Source organism: Staurois parvus, unplaced genomic scaffold, assembly GCF_062004578.1.
Source record: "Staurois parvus isolate SC_StPar_1 unplaced genomic scaffold, SC_StPar_1.0 ptg000049l, whole genome shotgun sequence".
NCBI classification, from domain to species: domain Eukaryota; kingdom Metazoa; phylum Chordata; class Amphibia; order Anura; family Ranidae; genus Staurois; species Staurois parvus.
This window is the reverse complement of record NW_028317845.1, coordinates 91,465-110,055: the sequence shown is the minus strand read 5'-3', so window position 1 is coordinate 110,055 and position 18,591 is coordinate 91,465. Positions and strand designations below refer to the sequence as shown.

General features: G+C 41.3%; 1 protein-coding gene across 4 annotated transcripts in view; it reads left to right on the top strand.

Moving 5' to 3' along the window:
• Positions 1 to 18,591, top strand: part of SAP130 (Sin3A associated protein 130) — a 58,835-nt gene that overhangs the window by 16,251 nt on the left and 23,993 nt on the right. For all 4 annotated transcript variants that reach the window (XM_089665505.1, XM_089665489.1, XM_089665496.1 and 1 more), the window contains 7 exons: positions 518 to 632; positions 5,242 to 5,369; positions 5,550 to 5,674; positions 5,769 to 5,916; positions 10,475 to 10,565; positions 13,882 to 13,986; positions 16,160 to 16,301. In XM_089665505.1, coding sequence (XP_089521631.1) covers positions 518 to 632; positions 5,242 to 5,369; positions 5,550 to 5,674; positions 5,769 to 5,916; positions 10,475 to 10,565; positions 13,882 to 13,986; positions 16,160 to 16,301 — 854 coding nt within the window. The remainder of the gene's footprint in view (positions 1 to 517; positions 633 to 5,241; positions 5,370 to 5,549; positions 5,675 to 5,768; positions 5,917 to 10,474; positions 10,566 to 13,881; positions 13,987 to 16,159; positions 16,302 to 18,591) is intronic.

Here is an 18,591-nt window from a genome sequence, read left to right as displayed (position 1 = left end):
GGACAGCTTCAGCTGTGTTCCTGTGTGCTCTTTGAAGAGGGGGGTCCCTTCCCTTCTCTTTTCTCTCTCAGCTCTCCTCACTGAGCTTTGCAGAGTGTAACTTCAGCTCCCTGCCCCCTTCTTTCTGAAAGCTCAGGCAAGCTGTATATATTCTGAATGTTGAACACTGTGTAGAAGAGAAAACTGCAAAAAAACATACAACTTACGTTAGAGGATCTGTTTCATCTGTGTATCACCTGAGGCCAGTCACTTGACTGGTTATTTGTAAGGTTTTACAACCACTGTAAGCTCCCCACAAATGTACAAATGTTACAATCTCATCTACCAACACATATGTAGAGCAAGGGCCTGCCTGATTATGCATGTTGATTGAGCAGTTTAGGTAAGTCCACATATATACATATTGTGACATCTATGGTGACCCTTACACACGGGTCCATCCCATCACCACAGCTGTGTTCCAAGGCAACTTGGAGATTTGTTTTTTCTTCATATTTGACCTATGTTCTTTCTTTAGGGACACCCTAACAGTTTGCATCATATCATGGCTGCCACCAATGTCCAGATGTCTATTATCCGCAGCAATGCTCCAGTACCACCTCTGCATATTGGAGCTTCTCATCTCCCTAGAGGTATTATCGCTTACGCCAACATTGCGTGATAGCTGTTCTGATGAATAAAAAAAAAAAGTGTGTGTGGGCATAAGTAGACTTTTAGAGTGAGTGTGTGTGTGTGTTTACCAAAACATATTCAAGCTATAGTTATATAATGGATATGGGCTGAATGTGCACACGCGCAGGTTTAATTTGAGGGTATGTACATCCAAATTGGAGGAAGGGTTTAGGAATTACAGTTCTTAAGGAGTAGCCACCCCCCCTTCTTTTTTTTTTTTCTTTTTTTTTTTTCAAGGGACCAAAAATATTTGGACAGTTGAATATAATCATAAATAAAATGTTAATTTTTAATATTTTGTTGAGAATCCTTTACTGGCAATGACTGCCTGAAGTCTGGAACCCATGGACATTACCAAAGACTGGGTTTCCTCCTTTCTGATGCTTTGCCACGCTCTAACTGCAGCTGTCTTCAGTTCTTTGTTTGTGGGTCTTTCTGCCTTTTTTAGTTTTGCCTTCAAGTGAAATGCATGCTCAATTTTGTTGAGATCAGGTGATTGACTTGGCCATTTGCAGAATATTCCACTTCTTTTCCTTCAAAAGCTCCTGGGTTGCAGTGTGTTTTGGATCATTGTCCATCTGTACTGTGAAGTGTCGTCCAATCAACTTTGCTGCATTTGGCTGAATCTGGGCTGACCGTATATCTCTAAACACTGCAGAATTCATCCGCCTGCTTCTGTCTCCTGTCACATCATCAATAAACACCAATGGCCCAGTGCCACTGGAAGCCATGCATGCCCATGCCATCACACTGCCTCCACCATGTTTTGGGTGGCATTGTGTGCTTTGGATCATGAGCTGTTCCAAGCCTTCTCCATGCTTTTTTTTTTTTTCTTTTTTTTTTCTTCCCGTCATTCTGGTATAGATTAATCTTAGTTTCATCCATCTAAAGAATGCTTTTCCAGAACTGGTCTGGCTTTTTTAGATGTTTTTTTGGTAAAGTCTAATTTGGCTTTTCTGTTTTTCGGGCTTATGAATGGTTTGCATGTTGTGGTGAACCCTCTCTTTTTGCTCTTGTGAAGTCTTCTCTTGATTGCAGACTTTGACAGTGAAACGCCCACCTCCTGGAGAGTGTCCTTCACTTGTCTGGAAGTTATGGGTTTTTCTTTACCATAGAGAGGATCCTGAGATCATCCACCACTGTTGTCTTCTGTGTACATCCATGCCTTTTTATGTTGCTGAGCTTACCAGTACATTCTTCTTTCCTCAGAATGTACCAAACTGTTGATTTGGCCACTCCTAATGTTGCTGCTATCTCTCTGATGAATTTGTTTTGTTTTTGAAACCTTACAATGGCCTGTTTTACTTGCATGGACAGCTTCTTTGAACGCATGATGTGGATTCACAGAAATAGATTCCAAATGCAATTACCACACTTAGAATCAACTGCAGACCTTTTACCTGCTTAATTGTTGAAGAAATAACGAAAGAGTAGCCCACACCTGGCCATGAAACAGCTTTTGATTCATTTGTCTAATTACTTTTGGTCCTTTGAAAAAGGGGGGATGGCTACTCCTTTAGAGCTGTAATTCCTAAACCCTTCCTCCAATTTGGATGTACATAACCTCAAATTAAACCTGAGAGTGTGCACTTTCAGCCCATATCCATTATATAACTATAGCTTGAATATGTTTTGGTAAATACCTGAATAAAACGAAAATTGTGCCTGTGTCCAAATATATAAGTATTGATCACCTCACCATTTTTCTCGGTAAATATAATATAAATATATATATATATATTAGTGCTATTGACATGAAATTATCACCACATCTCGGTAACAACCCATGCAATTCATACACACAAAGAAACCAAAACAAATAAGCTAAGAAATTAAAGTGTTACTACACCCAGGACCCTGCATTCACTATATCTGGTCTCCCACAGTAAAAACTGCATGGAAATGCAATTATTTTAGTAGATATAAACTGCTAAATACCTTTTCTCATCAGCAGTTAAAGCAGTCTTGTGACTTCAGCTGAGCACTGGTTAAAGCTTGTAGGAGGAGTTTTCTTTCTGCTCTAGGAGGATGTAGAACCCCTGACCTTTGTCTTGACAGTGCTGATTGGCCCTGTGCTGATCACATGCACTCTCCCCCCAAAAATCCTCTAGCAATACACGCCAAACTGAGCATATGCAGAGTGTCTCCACACAATATGTCTTATCAGGAGAGGGGGGCACTGGAAGAAGGGGAGGATCAGAGAAGTCAGGATCAAACTGCATTTGTACACCATGCAGAAGATTAACCCCTTAAGTTCCACAGTGAGTATATCAAGCATGCTTTACTTCATATACAGACTGATTTTACTGTTGTGGGTTTTGTAACATTTCATGTGTAATAAAATGGAATGACACAGGGAAAAAGTATTGCACACATGAACAAAGGAAGGTGCAAAAAGGCATGGAAAGCTAAGACATCAGCTGAAATCTATCAAATCAATTTGCCCCTTGTCAGTGCAAATTAATATCAGCTGGTTCAGTCGCAACTGATAGTCTCATTACCAAGGTGTCCCCTCATGATGGGTAACAGCAAAGAGCTCTCGCAAAACCTTCACAATCTCATTGTTGCGAAACCATACTGATGGCATTGGTTGCAGAAGGATTTCTAAACTTCTGAATGGTCCAGTGAGCACTGTTGGGGCCATAATCCGAAAGGGGAAAGAACATAATTTAACCATAAACCGGCCATGACCAGGTGCTCCTCAAAAGATTTCTGACAGAAGAGTAAAGAATTATCAGAAGAGTTGTCCAAGAGGCAAGGACCACTTGTGGAGAGCTTCAGAAAGACCTGGAATTGGCAGGTACAATTGTTTCAAAGAAAACCATAAGTATTGCACTCATGGCATATATGCATACTAACCACGCAAGACTCCATTGCTGAAGAAAAAGAATATTGAAGCTTGTTTTAAAGTTTGCTGCACAACATTTAGACAAGCCTGTGAAATACTGGGAGAATGTAGTCTGGTCAGATAAGACCAAAATTTAACTCTTTGGATGCCATAATACATACCATGTTTGGAGGTCAAATGTCACTGCACATCACCCCAAAAACACCATACCAACAGTGAAGTTTGGAGGAAGGAACATCATGGTGTGGGGCTGTTTTTCAGCATATGGTACTGGCAAACTTCATATCATTGAAGGAAGGATGAATGGAGACATTCTTGATAAAAAAATCTGCTGCCCTCTACCAGGATGATGAACCTGAAACGAGGATGGACATTTCAGCAAGACCATGATCCCAAATGCTAAGCCAAGGAAACACTCAATTGGTTTCAAAGAAGAAAAAATAAAGCTGCTAGAATGGCCCAGCCATTCACCTGACTTGAATCCAATAGAAAATGTATGGAAACAACTAAATATCAGAGTTCATAGAAGAGGCCCACAGAACCTTCAAGATTTGAAAACTGTGGAAGAATGGGACAAAATCACACCTGAGCAATGCATACGACTAGTTTCTCCATACAGGAGGCATCTTGAAGCTGTTATTACCAACAAAGGATTTTGTATGAAGTGTTAAATAAATTTCAGTTAGTGTGTTCAATACTTTTTTTCCCTGCGTAATTCCATTTTATTACACATAATCTAATTAGTGAACTTTGTGTTAATATCTTTGTATGTATAGATTGCATGGGTTGTTACTGACCTGGGGGAAAATGGTGATGCGTTCAGTACTTTTTTTACCCAATGTGTGTGTATAATAAAAAAATAAATAAAATATATATATATATAGCCTTGAAAAAGTATTCATACCCCTGGAATATGTGCACATTTCATCATGTTACAACCAAAAACATAAATGTATTTTATTGGGATTTTATGTGATAGACCGACACAAAGTGGAACATAATTGAAAGTGGAAGGAAAATGATAAATGGTTTTTACATTTTATTTTAATTTTTTTACAAATATGTGAACAGTGCGGCACGCATTTGTATTCAGCCCCCTTTACTCTGATGCCCGTAACTAAAATCTACTGAAACCAATTGCTTTCAGATATTGCCTAGTTACTAAATAGAGTCCACCTGTGTGTAATGTAATCTCAGTATAAATATAACTGTTCTGTGAAGCCTTCAGAGCTTTGTTAGAGAACATTAGTGAACAAACAGCATCATGAAGGCCAAGGAACACATCAGACAGGTCAGGGTTAAAGTTGTGGAAAAGTTTAAAGCAGGGTTAAGTTATTAAAAAAAAAAAAAGGGAATGGTTTAGATCAAAGCATATTCATGTGTTAGAATAGCCCAGATCTAAATCCAATTGAGAATCTGTGGCAAGACTTGAAAGTTATTGTTCACAGACGCTCTCCATCCAATCTGAGAGAGCTTGAGCTATTTAGCAAAGAATGGGCAAAAATGTCACTCTCTAGATGTGCAAAGCTGGTAGAGATATCCCCAAAAAGACTTGCAGCTGTAATTGCAGCGAAAGGTGGTTCTACAAATTATTGATTCAGGGGGACTGAATACAAATGCACGCCGCACTTTTCAGATATTTTGTAAAAGATGTTGAACACCATTTATCACTTTTCCTTATCCCTGTAGCTTGTTTCTGACTTTCTATGCTTACCTACTAGGGGCTGCAGCTGCTGCTGTGATGTCCAGTTCTAAAGTCACCACTGTCTTAAGGCCAGCATCTGCTCAGATGCCTTCTGCTGCTGCCGCCCAGTCAGCGGCTCAGCACATCATCCACCCACCTATTCAGGTCAGTTATATGATATTGTATGTACAGTTTTGGCACAGGAAATTCAGCGGAAGAATGTTATTTGATTGAGGGACCACTAAATAGCCATCTTTCACATGTTATGATTGTATATACTTGTTTTTTAAACGTGCTCTTTAGCTATATTGAAAATTCTGAACCCTAATTTGTCTGTTACTGCAGTCTCGTCCTCCAGTAACTACAGCTACTTCAGTGACACCAGCTGTAGTAGCTACAGTGTCTGCTACTCGTGCACAGTCCCCAGTAATTACCACCACTCCAGCCCATGCCGCTGAGCCTGTACTACGGTGAGTCATCTTGGTGCAGGACTTTATTATCAAATTTAAATTAGATCTGACATAAGATATAGCAAACATAAGTTTGTTTTTTTGTTATTTTTAGACCCACTCTGTCAATCCAGCAACATCCACCTCCTGCAACCATCAGCATCCAAAGACCTGCCCAGGCTCGGGACACTGGAACTCGCATTACACTGCCTACCCATCCAGCCTTGGGAGCTCAGAAGCAGCAACTGCATCCAATGACTCAGGTAATGTAAAAGAATATTGTGTGTGTGTGTGTGTTAGTTCCAGAGATACTATATAGGCAGCTGAAGCTGGCTGCTGAACTTGACTCCCAATCCTGTTAGTCTTCTCTAGTGCCCCTCTTCTTCACTGGGCAGGGCAAAGAATTTTTGTGGCTGAAAAAAAAATATTCTCATTTATTATTTTGTCAGTGTACATTTTCTCACTGTGTTTTGGCTTCCCAGACCACCCTGTGCCCTGCATAGTTGTAGCGTAGCTTAAGGTGACCCATGAGACCACTATCTTTGGGGTTCTATTTGATCAGCCAGAACAGCAGCTGTGGGACTACAGCTAACAAAACAGTGCAGAGGGGACCTACTGGTCGCAGCATCCACTCGGGAGCATTCTGTGGGTTACAGGGCACAGTAGAACTTCCGTTGCTAAGACTACAGGTAGTTGCAGAGCTGTGCTTGTGGGACTACAGGTCGCAGCAAGTATACATAGGGGCCACTCTACATTTCCTTGTGGGGTCAGGGGTTTATCCCACACCCTATAGGCCTTTTGTGAGTTTCCTTGCTGAACTTGTCTGGACTAATTTGAACTTACTACTTCATGAGTAATGGTTACAGAATTTTGATCACCACAACCCCTCATCATCCTTATTTAAAGGTTATTTTGCATGTTCCTGGGTTCACCCAGACAAGGTGTTTATTTCACTAAAAAAGGTTTGCTCAGCAATACCCCATGGAGAGTGAGTTCACGAAGAAATCTCGCATGCCTTCGATGGAGCTGGCATTCTTTTATATCAGCAAGACCGTGACATACCCAGTGGACAAGGTCCTGCTATTTAAGGATGTCCACTACCCCCTAAGTGTTCACCAAGGTCCTGGCTCTGGTTCTGCGGCTCTTGCATACGCAGAGCATCCTCGTTATAGAGTACCTGGATGACTTATGTCTGAGAGAGCAATCTACTTCACTTCTGGAGACCGTTGTGTCTCACACAGTGCACATGCTGGAGAGTTTGGATGGATTCTGAATTTTCAGTTGTCTACCCTACTCCCAACTCAGAGGTTAGAATATCTGGTCCTGATGCTGTGTACAGGTGAGAGTGATCCTCCCTTCAGGCAAATGTCTTGCTCTGAGGAGTCCAGCATATTTGCTCAAGACACTGAGAAAATCCTTTGGTTGACCTTTGCATTATGGTTCTGGGAAAGATGGTAGCCTCCTTCAAGGCTTTGTTTCATTTCATTTGCCAAGTTTCTTATTAGGGCCTTCCAACTAAATACCTTGGTGGCATGGAACAGTTGTTGGATTCTCTGCTCTTACTTGCCAGCACAAGATTGTCTGTGGACTGGTGGATCTCCACTAAGTTCCTGGAACTGGGAAAATCATTTTACCTTCTATCTTTGATTGTCCTGACAAAGGATGTCAGCCTGGTGGGCTGTGTTGGTGTTCTAGACAATCCTTCAGTCCAGCGGACTTGGTCACCACAGGAGAAGGTGTTGCCCTTCACATCCTAGAACTGAGGGCAATTTGCCATGCCGTGCTACACTGATTAGTGCAGCTGAAGGGCCTCTATGTGGCGATAGCGTACATAATCAAGGAGGCACCACAATTCTGGCAACTCAGGAGAAAGTTGCTCTCATCCTGTCTTTCGCAGAACTCTGTTCGCAAGTCACCCACTCTCCAAATTCCAGGCATGGAAAATTGGCAGGTGGATTTCCTCAACTGTCTGCAGAGTGTTAGGCTTTTCACCTAGAGGTGTTCCAAGAACTTTCTCAACTGTGAGTAACTCTGGATGTGGATCTTTTGGCATCCAGGTTCAGTGCGAAGCTGGAAAGATTTGTTTCAAAGACCAGGGATCTTCAAGCGTTTGTGTTGAATGCTGTAGTGACACCACAGGACCAGTTCTCTCTAATCTTTGCCTTTCTGCTATTACAGCTTCTACCTCCTCTGCTTTGCAGGATTCAAGTGGAAGAATTTCTGATGATTCTGATTGTTCTCGCCTGGCTTATCAGAACTTGGTACTCCAACTTTGTGAATATTCCTGATCAACCCGACCTGCTGTCACCAGGTCCGATCTTGCATCCTACTTTAAAGTCACTGGCTTTATCATCATGGCTATTGAAGTCCGGGTCCTAAGTGACAGGGGAAGTCTAATTTGGTAATTCCTATTCTGCTATAGGCTAGGAAGTCGACTTATAGGAAGATTTACAACAGGGCTTGGAAGTCTTATTTTGCTTTGTGATAGATTTGGGGTTGTCATCCTTGCAGGTATGTGGTAGGCTGCACCCTGGCTTTTCTCCAGTTTTGACTTGATTTGGCATGGAGTACAATCAGAAGTCAAATATTCAGCCTTAGCGGCACGCTCTTTGGTGCGGACCTTTGTGCAAGTCATAACTCAGATTGTTTCAGCGGTTAAGGTTCCTTTGACTTCGCCAGACCTCAACTTGGTACTTTCTGTATTGCAGAAATCTTTATTTGAACCCATCCAGTATATTCCTTTAGTCCTTGTGACTCAAAAGGTTATTTTTCTGGTTGCAGTTGCTTTGGTTCACAGAGTTTTGGAATTGACTGCTTATTCCTGTAAGGAATCCTTTCCTTGTGCTTCACTGTGGCAAGGTGGTTTCATAGCTTCAGGTGTCCTTTTTGCCTGAGGTGGTTTTTTCCACCTCAACCAGGACATTGTGTTGCCATCCTTCTGTCCTAAGCCTCAGATGTTTGGGCACAAGGCTCTTCACACCTTGAATATGATTTGTGCTATCAGGTGCCAAATATAATCAATGGCTGCAATTAGCCAGGTTTCTTTATGATTTCTGATGACTCAAGGAAAGGTCACACAGCTTCAAAATCTACTATCTTGATGGATCTCTCAACTTCCTTCTCGAGCTTACGGTCTAAAAGAAAAAGGTCCACAATTTTCAATGTCTCATTCTCCCAGGAGTGTCTTTGCTTCCTGGGCTGCTCATTAGTCTTTGCTAGCTCAAGTTGTAAAGATGCTACTTTGTCTTTAGTTCATACTTTTACAGTTTTACCATGTGGATGTTAGAGTCGCTGAGGACGCTACCTTTTCAATGATGTGTTCAGCTTGGTGCAAGAGATTCTAGCCTATTCTGGTTTACTTGTTTGGGCTTGTTGCCGAGTTGTCCTCCAGTCATATTCAGTACTTTGGAACATCCCCTATCGTAATGATGATGATTCCCTTTGTCCTGGGATGTACAATAGGGATTGTAACATGCTGACTTTACTATGGGTAATAACGATTAAAGGCTAAGTTCACCTTTTGGGACATGCTACATGTTCCACCTGTATTTCAGGTGGAGCATGCAACATGTTCCAGCTCCTGCCCCTTCTCCCTCCAATCCCTCCCCCTCCTTATGACAGCAGGTGGAGGTTCTTCTCCCTGCTGTCATTTTTTTAAAAGCAGTGTGGCTATGCAGGGCTCCGTCCACACAGCTGTGACCTTTATTCAGAGATTTCTGTGAATTTATAAACTACAAATACCGTCTTCCACTGCGGCAGACAGACTTGAAGTTGAGTAGCGCTCTTGCTGTCCACTGACATGGCATCTGGCATTCATACAAAGTCTGTACAGAGGTACAGGCTGAAAACCAGAGGACATGTCTGCAGGAGCCCACATTGCATTACTGATCGCGGGCACAATGCTTTACAGGCTCCTGCAGGAAAAAATAATAAATGCACATTTTTTTTCTGCAGAAATATGTGCATTTATAATTTTTTTTTTTTTTTTTTTCCTGTAAAGGTGAACTTGGCCTTTAAACATTTGTTTGCTTAAAGGCAAGTGTATGCTTTGTTTGAATTGCCCTGGTCTGGTAGGTTCTTTTGAGAGAGAACAAATTGCAGGAACCCATAGAAACAAATAATTTTTCATATAACACAAGATATAAGACAAGCACAGATAATATGGTAGCTGCTAGCACAAAAGGCAAGGTAACAAACCTACAGTAATCAATTCAAATGTAAGTGCAGCGCTAAAGCAGAAGTGACAAATGCAATCATAAAGTGCTTATGTGAATAGAAGTGTTCATACAATAAAAACGTCTCAGATCATATAAAATCATAGAATCATAAAAAAACTCAAAAAATCTGAATATAAATAGTCCGTGGCACTACAGGGCACAGAAGTGCCAAGTGATACGTGTGTGCTTTTTAGCAATATTAGTGATTATACATAGTCCGTGGCACTACAGGTCACAGCAATGCCCGGTGATCGTGGAACTACAAGGTGCAGCAATACCAGTTGGGATGTTCGAGAGCACTCATGATCTAACTTGGGAATCCACTGCCTTATATGGATGTGCACTCACCAGTCACTTATGCTTTAGCGCTGCACTTTACATTTGAAATCATTTTCATTCTAGCGTGTCAGATCGGTGAAAAGTCAGACGTTACTAAGGTCTACTGCCCTTACATGAATTCTGTTCACTTTGAGTCACTTCAGCTATTTGCAGATCTGTGATGTTTGTAATGGCATACTTCCTGTGTATATTTAAAACTGGTGCAATGTCTTTATCCAGAAGGATTAATTTGTGATTAAAGGGTTTTTTACTTTCTCATTGATAGAAGACTCTTTTTGGCACTGGCAATCCAGTAGCTGCAGCAACAGTGGCTCCGATTTTGGCAACGAACACCCTTCCCTCTGTGACAACGTCAGGTAAGAGTTTTTATTCTTAACACTGAATTTGGAACACATATAGTAAAATGTTTTGAGTGTTTGAACTTTTTTTTTTTGCTTTTTATTAAATCCATTTTCTTTACTCCACTGTGGAGAATTGTGTGGAAAAATTGGTTGAGAAAAGCCTATGTTGACTCAGAGTTGACTCTTTCTTATTGTCCCACAGTTTTATAGGCACTCTATTAAAAATAAATCCTTTCTGTATTTAAACCAATGGAAGTTCACCCAAAACTAAACTCTCGCAGGGTTAAAAAAAAAACAAAAAATAAAAACCAAAAAAACCTTTCCCAAATCATCTTCCAGGACAGCATATGAGAGAGAGGCTACTCCAACAGGAACAGGAAATGCATCGCCAAAGACCTTTTTAGAAGGAAGTCTTTCTGTCAAATTGGTCAGTTTTAGTGTTTCCTCCACCTAGAGAAGATGCATTGCCTGGAGCCTGGGTGAACAAAACCGGTTTCTCTGGCTAGCCTTTTCTTGCACAAACACCATTACTGACCTGGATCGCCTGAAAAGAGCTGATAGGGTTCTTTGCTAGATTAACCTCCAAGACCTTTCCTTAGTACAGGAGGGAAGTGGCTTGGTTCCCCTTTTGTGGCTGGCGAAGGCTATGTATGAAAGCTGCACACCCCCTTGACATGAACTAACACAGACAGCATGGGTTCGCAGTCTCGGTGCCTGGGTGCGTGCACTGTCTGCGCTATGGGGCACTGTGTTGTTGGACATGCAGCCTGCTGTGTTCCTGTTTGACTGGATGATGCCATGCACTAATTCCAGAAGGGGGTGACGTCACTTCCAGGCATCAGAGGCTCTGTTTCCAAGCCTTGTTCTTGTTGAAGGGAAAGGGTCAGTTGGTGCCTTAATAGTGGTTCCATCCAGGAAAGGCTGTCAGGACACCTCACGTGGGAGAGCTAATACTGCATTTTGGATTCTTCGATGCAGGCTCCAGCTTGGGCAGATGCAGTTGCCCTTGGCCCATGCAAAACACAGGTAAGCTGAAGGTTGCTGTACCTACTTTGATTTTCACCCGTGTTCATTCCTAGGCTTTCACGTGGCCTGTAATCTGTCACCTGGGGTGCCTTGGTGTTGGGTTTACTGTGGCAGGGCACTGTTGGGCTCTCCCTATCTTGGACATAGGAGTTTAGGAGTTTTGACTAATTCTGTCTCTCTAGGACATATCACCAGGAGGAATATGCCAGTGTCTGTAGCAACCTCCTCTACAGTAAAAGAGGAATTGGACTCCACCTTCCAATCTTTAGGTCTCTATTGGCAGATATGAGACCCCTGCCCAACCTGGTCTGTGCCCAGTTCCTCTACTCCTGTATGCTCAACTGTAGGGGTTCCCCAGAAGGTGGATCTTGTGGGGAAGGTACTAGCCCATCCCCTCCCAGCTAGATTCATATAGTGAGTAAACCAGGAAAAGGAAACTTCCTGTACTTTAAGGGAGGAGGATGATTCTTTCTGTGAGTATAGTAATGCTAACTCCCCATCAGCAGGGTCGATGGGTGGACGAAATCTAAGATACCTGACATTCAGGGGAAAGTGTCCTTGTTTTTTTGCATACTGGTCATACATAAAAGCTTAAAAGAGAAGCAAATAAAAAAAACAAAATAAAAAATATTATACTCCCCTAGGTCTACGCAGCATCAATCCGATGCTGCATCTATCCACCACCTGCTATGCACTGAGAACTGAGTGATCAAAGACTACTGATCACTCAGTTCTCAGCCTTCAGTGAGCAGACAGGCGGTGACTGTCAATCATCAGCTCTGGACCAGCTCTGTAACATCCGCTGACAGCGGACTTTAGCCTGCTGTTGGCTGAAAATGGGTCACAGGAGTGCAGAACGAAGTGCACTCCTGTGTTACCATAGGAGAGGTATAGCCAAAATAGCTTTGGCTATACCTTTTTTAAAGCAGAGCTAAAGTCCATAATATTTGTTTCTTCAACGCGTTCAATCATCTTGGGACAGGGGATCTGTACTGGAGTGTAAACTGATCTGCACTTGCAGGGCTCAGTATATATTCTGAAGACAGCGGGCAGACAGTTGGGTCTATTTTATTGTAGAAGAGACCTTGCATGTGTCTTCTCCAATAGAATATCAGCCTGCTCCGTTTTTAAAATGGAGACTTTATTTCCACTTTAAGTGCTCGTATGCTCTTGCTGTTGGAGGGTGGGCACCAAATCACAAGGTACCGCAGTACCATGCGGTTCGGTGCAGTGCATTTTGAAAAAGTAGTGCAAGCACTACTTTTTCCTTGGTCTATTGCAGGTGTTTACAATTTTTGTTAATTTTTTTGCAGCCTGCAGTACACAAGAAAAGAAATAGAACATGAAAAGTGCATAGCGTGGATCACTGGTCCAGTATGCAAAGTAAGGACCTCAGATTGTGACACACTCCCCCCAACAGGAGGTACAAGGCTTCTACCAGGGCATGGTACACTCTGGGTCCACTTAGCTGGACACCATTTCTCAGGTGACCTGCTAAACCATTCCAGCCAGGTACTAGATTGGAGCTTCCATAAATAGGAAACCTTGTAGATGGTTCAGACCCGAAGGCCTTGCATTCGCTGCACCCCCTTCTTCCTCCAGACTTTGGGAAGGCCAAAAAATGACAGTGTAAAGTACTGTGCAGAATAAATGCTAGAAAAAAAAATTATAAGTGCCTTAGGGTGCCAGTGTGCAGGCCTTCCAGCCTGTTATTAAACAAAAACTTTCTGCTTAAAGGTCTAGCCCAGCAAGCCAGTGTAATAAAGAATCTGCTGTGACTATGGTGCCCTACTTTAAAACCTAGTGGACTATTCACACACAATGTTGGGCATCTATTGGCTGCCACTTCAGGAGCACAAGCACTGCAGGCTCAAAACAAAGTAGAACTTTCCTTATTGGGCAGCGCTTGACCCAGAGGATTCTTGCCTCATTTCTGGAGCACCTCTGATAACTCAGGGGTGAATTCTTTCCCTTGGTGGAAAGGATATCAAGAGAGTCCCCACCATACCAGGGGGTACTCTAACCAGCCTCCACAATGACAAGGTCATAGCAGGGATTCCTCTAAATTTGATCATAGCCCTTGATTAAAAATGTGATCATAGCCAAGAGACAGAGCTGCAATCTAAATATGTCTAATGGCATATTTTATTTGAATAGGGAGTATGTAATGCACATTATGGTCACATTACAGGTCCCCATCAGATTAGTTTCCTTATTTTATAAGGGAAAGAGGGTGTTTTACTTACTAGTATGGCATCTTGTGCATGTAAGCTTAATACTGTGTTTTTCCCTTAATTGAATGCAGGCTCTGCTCCTCACACTCAAGTTTCCACCAGCACCATTGTTACTATGACAATGCCAACTCACTCTTCCCATGCTACAGCTGTGACTGCGTCCAACATTCCTGTGGGTAAGGTGACCATTTTCTTAGGCAGAAAAAAAATGTTCAGTTAGCTGAAATTGATTTATGCATTTCTAGTGAGCACATATTTGAACATTCTCTACATTTGTTATCATTGGCACAGTCTTTGTCTTCATGCCAAATTGCAGAGTTGATGACCAGGACTGTCATGGATCTTGCCAGACTTTTATTCTTCTTTTGTTTTTTTTGTATTTTTTATTTTAAGATTACCATATGGTTAAATTGTGCTGACAGTGATGCATAGAATGTTTCTAGGAGCCATAATAGCACCAATTTAAACAAGACAATATTGACAATTGGTATCACCAAAACATACAGTTTAATAAGAAAAATAAAAAAGAAACGGGCAGGGACAAAACCATATCTAGCACATTATTTGGAATAGAATATGCATTGTGGTTATTAAAAAATCCCTGGGGTGCAGGGGTATGGATCATTGTCTATGACTAAGAGCTGGCTCACACCAAATGCAAACCAGCATCAAAGAGCATGGACAGTTGGTTATGTGGATTCCAATGGCATGGTTCACACCAGTGCAGTCAGTTCCAATGCAGGGAAAAAAAAGACATGCACCATTTTTTTGCACAGAACTATACTGGAATGCAGCAAAATGCAATGGACCACACGTTTTTATTTAAGATGAAGAAAAAGAGGGGAAAATGCATCTAACGCACTGGAATACATAAAAAACCGTGCATGCAGAAACACATCTGGACTGTGTTTTGTGGTGTGAACCCGCCCTTATAGAAAATTGGCATTAATTATGTGTGTGGCTATACTTGTGCAAGGGGTATTGGAAAAATAAAAAAAAGTTTGTATTCTGTTAAATGCCCACTAAGGAGAGGATATAGGAATAAACTAGGAGAAGCTAGTGCTGATGATCCCGTCCACATTGAACAAGCTTTTTATACATTTTTGAGAGCACTCCTATGGTTTTTTTCTTTAGTTTATTTTATCCTTCCCAAAAGAATTAATTTTACATTTTAAACATATGCCTTTTGGTGGTGATTTAAATGCCAAATAAGGAAGTATATTCTGCCTTAGTCCTTTATCCAATTAGAGAGATTCATGAGATTCTGCAAAGGATCTTCCATTTTGTCGTATATTAGTCTGTCCTGCACCTTGTTCCCTAAAACTATTTTGCAGAGCAACAGCTGCTTCATATCAGGTACACTTCCAGGTTTGTCGAATGCCTGATTTCCCCCCCCCCCCCCCCTATTTCTGGCCCTTATGTTGATATAGGAAACATTAGTAACATTAGGGGTTCAGCGAAGGTAATTGGTGGAAATATCTGTGAAGATTCTTCAGATAGCCCCAGTGCACGAGAGTGCAAATAATGGGGTCGTTACCCTAAGCATAGACTTGGACCCAACCCATATAACCTTTTTTTAGATTGCTAACAAACATACTAAAACAAAAAAAAACAGACAAACAAAAAGGAACTCAATTGTGGTTTAAAAGTGCTTGTAAATCAGCTTCTTGGTGTCAGCCATACCGATTTTATTTAAAATGAAAACATTTCTTTCTGATCTTAGTCCTGAGATTGTCCTTCAGGACAGTCACCTTAAACAAGCTGTCAGCTCACTTCTATATGCTTTAGCCCTCTTTTGAAGCTTGATGAAAGCCTGATGAAGCCTGCTAGCAGCATGTTTAAAGTGATAATCCACACTCCCATTAAATCAGAACTAAAGGGATAAAATACTCATCTAGTGCCAACTCTTTTTTGCAATAAAAAGCTTGCCTGTTTACAGTTTATATTTTTTAATTTTTTTTTTATTTGTGTTCAGTTCCACCTTTATGATTTCTAGTTAACATCCCCAATCTGATTCTGAAGAGTTTTATGTAAGTGTTTAGCAAAGTTGCTTAAAGTTGGTGGAAAGCTTAGAAAGTTTCCCTACAAAAGCTTGCTATACGCACTGCTCTTATACAAGCTATAGCTTGTGTAAACAAGGCCTAAGGCCTTCTCGATATGGGAACACATTTAGCATTGAACAGGTCTTTCTATGCTGTGTGACATCAAAGATGTAAGTGTGCTGCTCATTTAGGTGCTTAGACACTTTACCTCTTTCGTGTCTTGAGACATGTGATATGGATCTTTTCACTTCAATTTTTTTTATTACTCACTTTATCATCCTGTGTCTGTTAAATTTGTATTTTTCAGCTAAGGTTGTCCCACAGCAGATCACACATACTTCACCACGAATACAGTCAGAATATGGAGCAGAGAGAGGTAACCTGATACCTATACCTGGTCACAGAGCTTCACCAAATCCCATGACGATGGAGGCCAGAAGTGAAAACAGGTAAAACCAAGTGAAATTGGCACTGAATTACATGCTTTTCGTATTGGCATGGGGGATAGAAAAAACACAATTCCCTAGAAGCCCTCTTCTGCCTTGCAGTCACCAGTTTTTATTAACTTTTAACGCCCTGCTAGGAAAGGTGTGTGCATTTTTAACTTTTATGTGACATTTAGCATGCCTATTTATTTATTTCAGGTACTTGCATAGCGCCGTCAATTTACGCAGTGCTTTACACATAGATATTGTACATTCAGATCAGTCCCTAACCCTCAAGGGGTGTACAATCTAAGGTCCCTAACTCACATTCATACATACACATACTAGGGCCAATTTAGACAGGATCCAATTAACCTACCAGCATTTGTTTATAAATAACTTGATTTTGCATGCAGCAATTCATTTGGACTCCACTTGTTCACTTTCTAGAGCCCCCACTGAAAAAGAAAAGCCTCATCGACTTTTTTTTATTTTTTTATATAAACCTTCTATCAGTATTTTACAGATTTGCTTCTAATTTTTTTGTTTAATTGGGAATGAGGCCTCCAAGAAGAAATGATCATTGTTATGTACTTGGTCTGTTTAGTCTGGTTTGAAAAAAAAACACAAGTACATCTAGTTCAACTGTTCAAAGGACAAATAATATGTATACAATCGTATATACACAATCCTATATCCACAGTTGATCCAGAGGAAGGCAAAAATAAAAATAAGAGCAAAGCATGATCCAATTTGCTCCAGCAGGGGCAAAACTCCTTCCTGAGCCCCCAAAGAGCATTTGAATATTCCCTGGATCAACTTTACCTGTAAATGTTAGTATCTACTTATATTATGTGCATTTTAAAGCAATCTACTGAGCTGGTCAGAACCAACTCTTGAGGGAGTCTCTTCCACATTGTCACAGCTCTTACTGTGATAAAACCTTTACATATTTGGAGATTAAATCTCTTTTCCCTCTTGACTTAAACAGTGCTCCCTTGTCCTCTGTGATGACCTTAAAGTGAATAACTCTGCACCAAGCTCACTATATGGACCACTTGCATATTTAGATATCCCTCTTAATCTCCTCTTCTCAAGAGAGAATAAATTAATTTCCTCTAATTCAGGGGTGGGCAACCTTAAAGAGGTGGGGATCTACCTGAACAACATGGGAGAAGTCAAAGATCAGCCAGCCAAGTGTCGCCTCCTCACACTTGATTTAAATCACTAATTGCCATACTACCATGTCGCAATCTCGTGCATTGCACGACAACCAGGGGTTTAAATTAGGTGGTGAGGAGGCAACATATCACCTCCTAACCACTTGTCAAATGCACTCAGATCGCTTTTCAGAGATGCAGCAGTGCCTGCTGCACTTGCTAATGAGCCAAATCAATCAGGAATTTTAACACTGTTTACAAAACATTGTAACTGTCAGGTTTGTCACATGGCTTGTGAATTGGGTTGTGGCCCTGGATCATACTAAAAGCTTCACTTTGGGATTGTTTTTAGTAGTATGGGTTTGGGTGGGGGCTAGGAGTTAAAAAAAAAAAAAAAAAAAAAAAATTTTTAGCCCCAAGTGGTGCTTTAAACCATAAAACAAATACTAACTTTTCTCATACATTAAGGGACACAGGAATTCAGATAGTGGCAAACAGAAAAATCATAAGCCAGCCCCAGTATAACCTCTCCTTTTTACATGCATACATAAATTTACATACCAGCATGCCTCTGTTTTTACTGGTGTCTAATCGTTTTTTGTGCTGACCCTTTTTTTTTTTTTTGTTCTCCCATTGACTTTATTCAAGGTTCATTGCTGCTTGAGTTCATCTCTGTATAGCAGAGGTCCAAATCGCTTGACAGGGCACACAGGCTAACCTGGGTTCTGCATTGTGTCGCTGTCCAGACTTGGGTTGAACTAATACCGTGCAATCTCTGATGTACCTGGCTTAGCAATGTTGCTTGTGTGGTTAGGCATCCTCCTGTAGTCAGGGAGTGTTACCCCCTTGAAGCTACGTTTTGAGGGTGTTAGCCATTGTGCCTTGCCATGTAGACTGGCAGGTCTTCCCTACCTGGACTTGACTTTCATGCTTTCCCATTATGTTGTTCAGTTGAGAACAGATTTGTTGTTTCTTCCTTGTTTCCGAATGTGTAATTTCTCTACTTATTGGTGGGTTTTGTCACTAGGCTTGGTTTCTCAGGTTTGGTCTTTCCCTGCCATGTGGACTTATTCCCCTGTAGAAGTGACCTATTATCTTGGTCTGGAGCAGCAGGTTGATCCTCCATGCTCCCCACCTTGGTTGTGATGGCATAT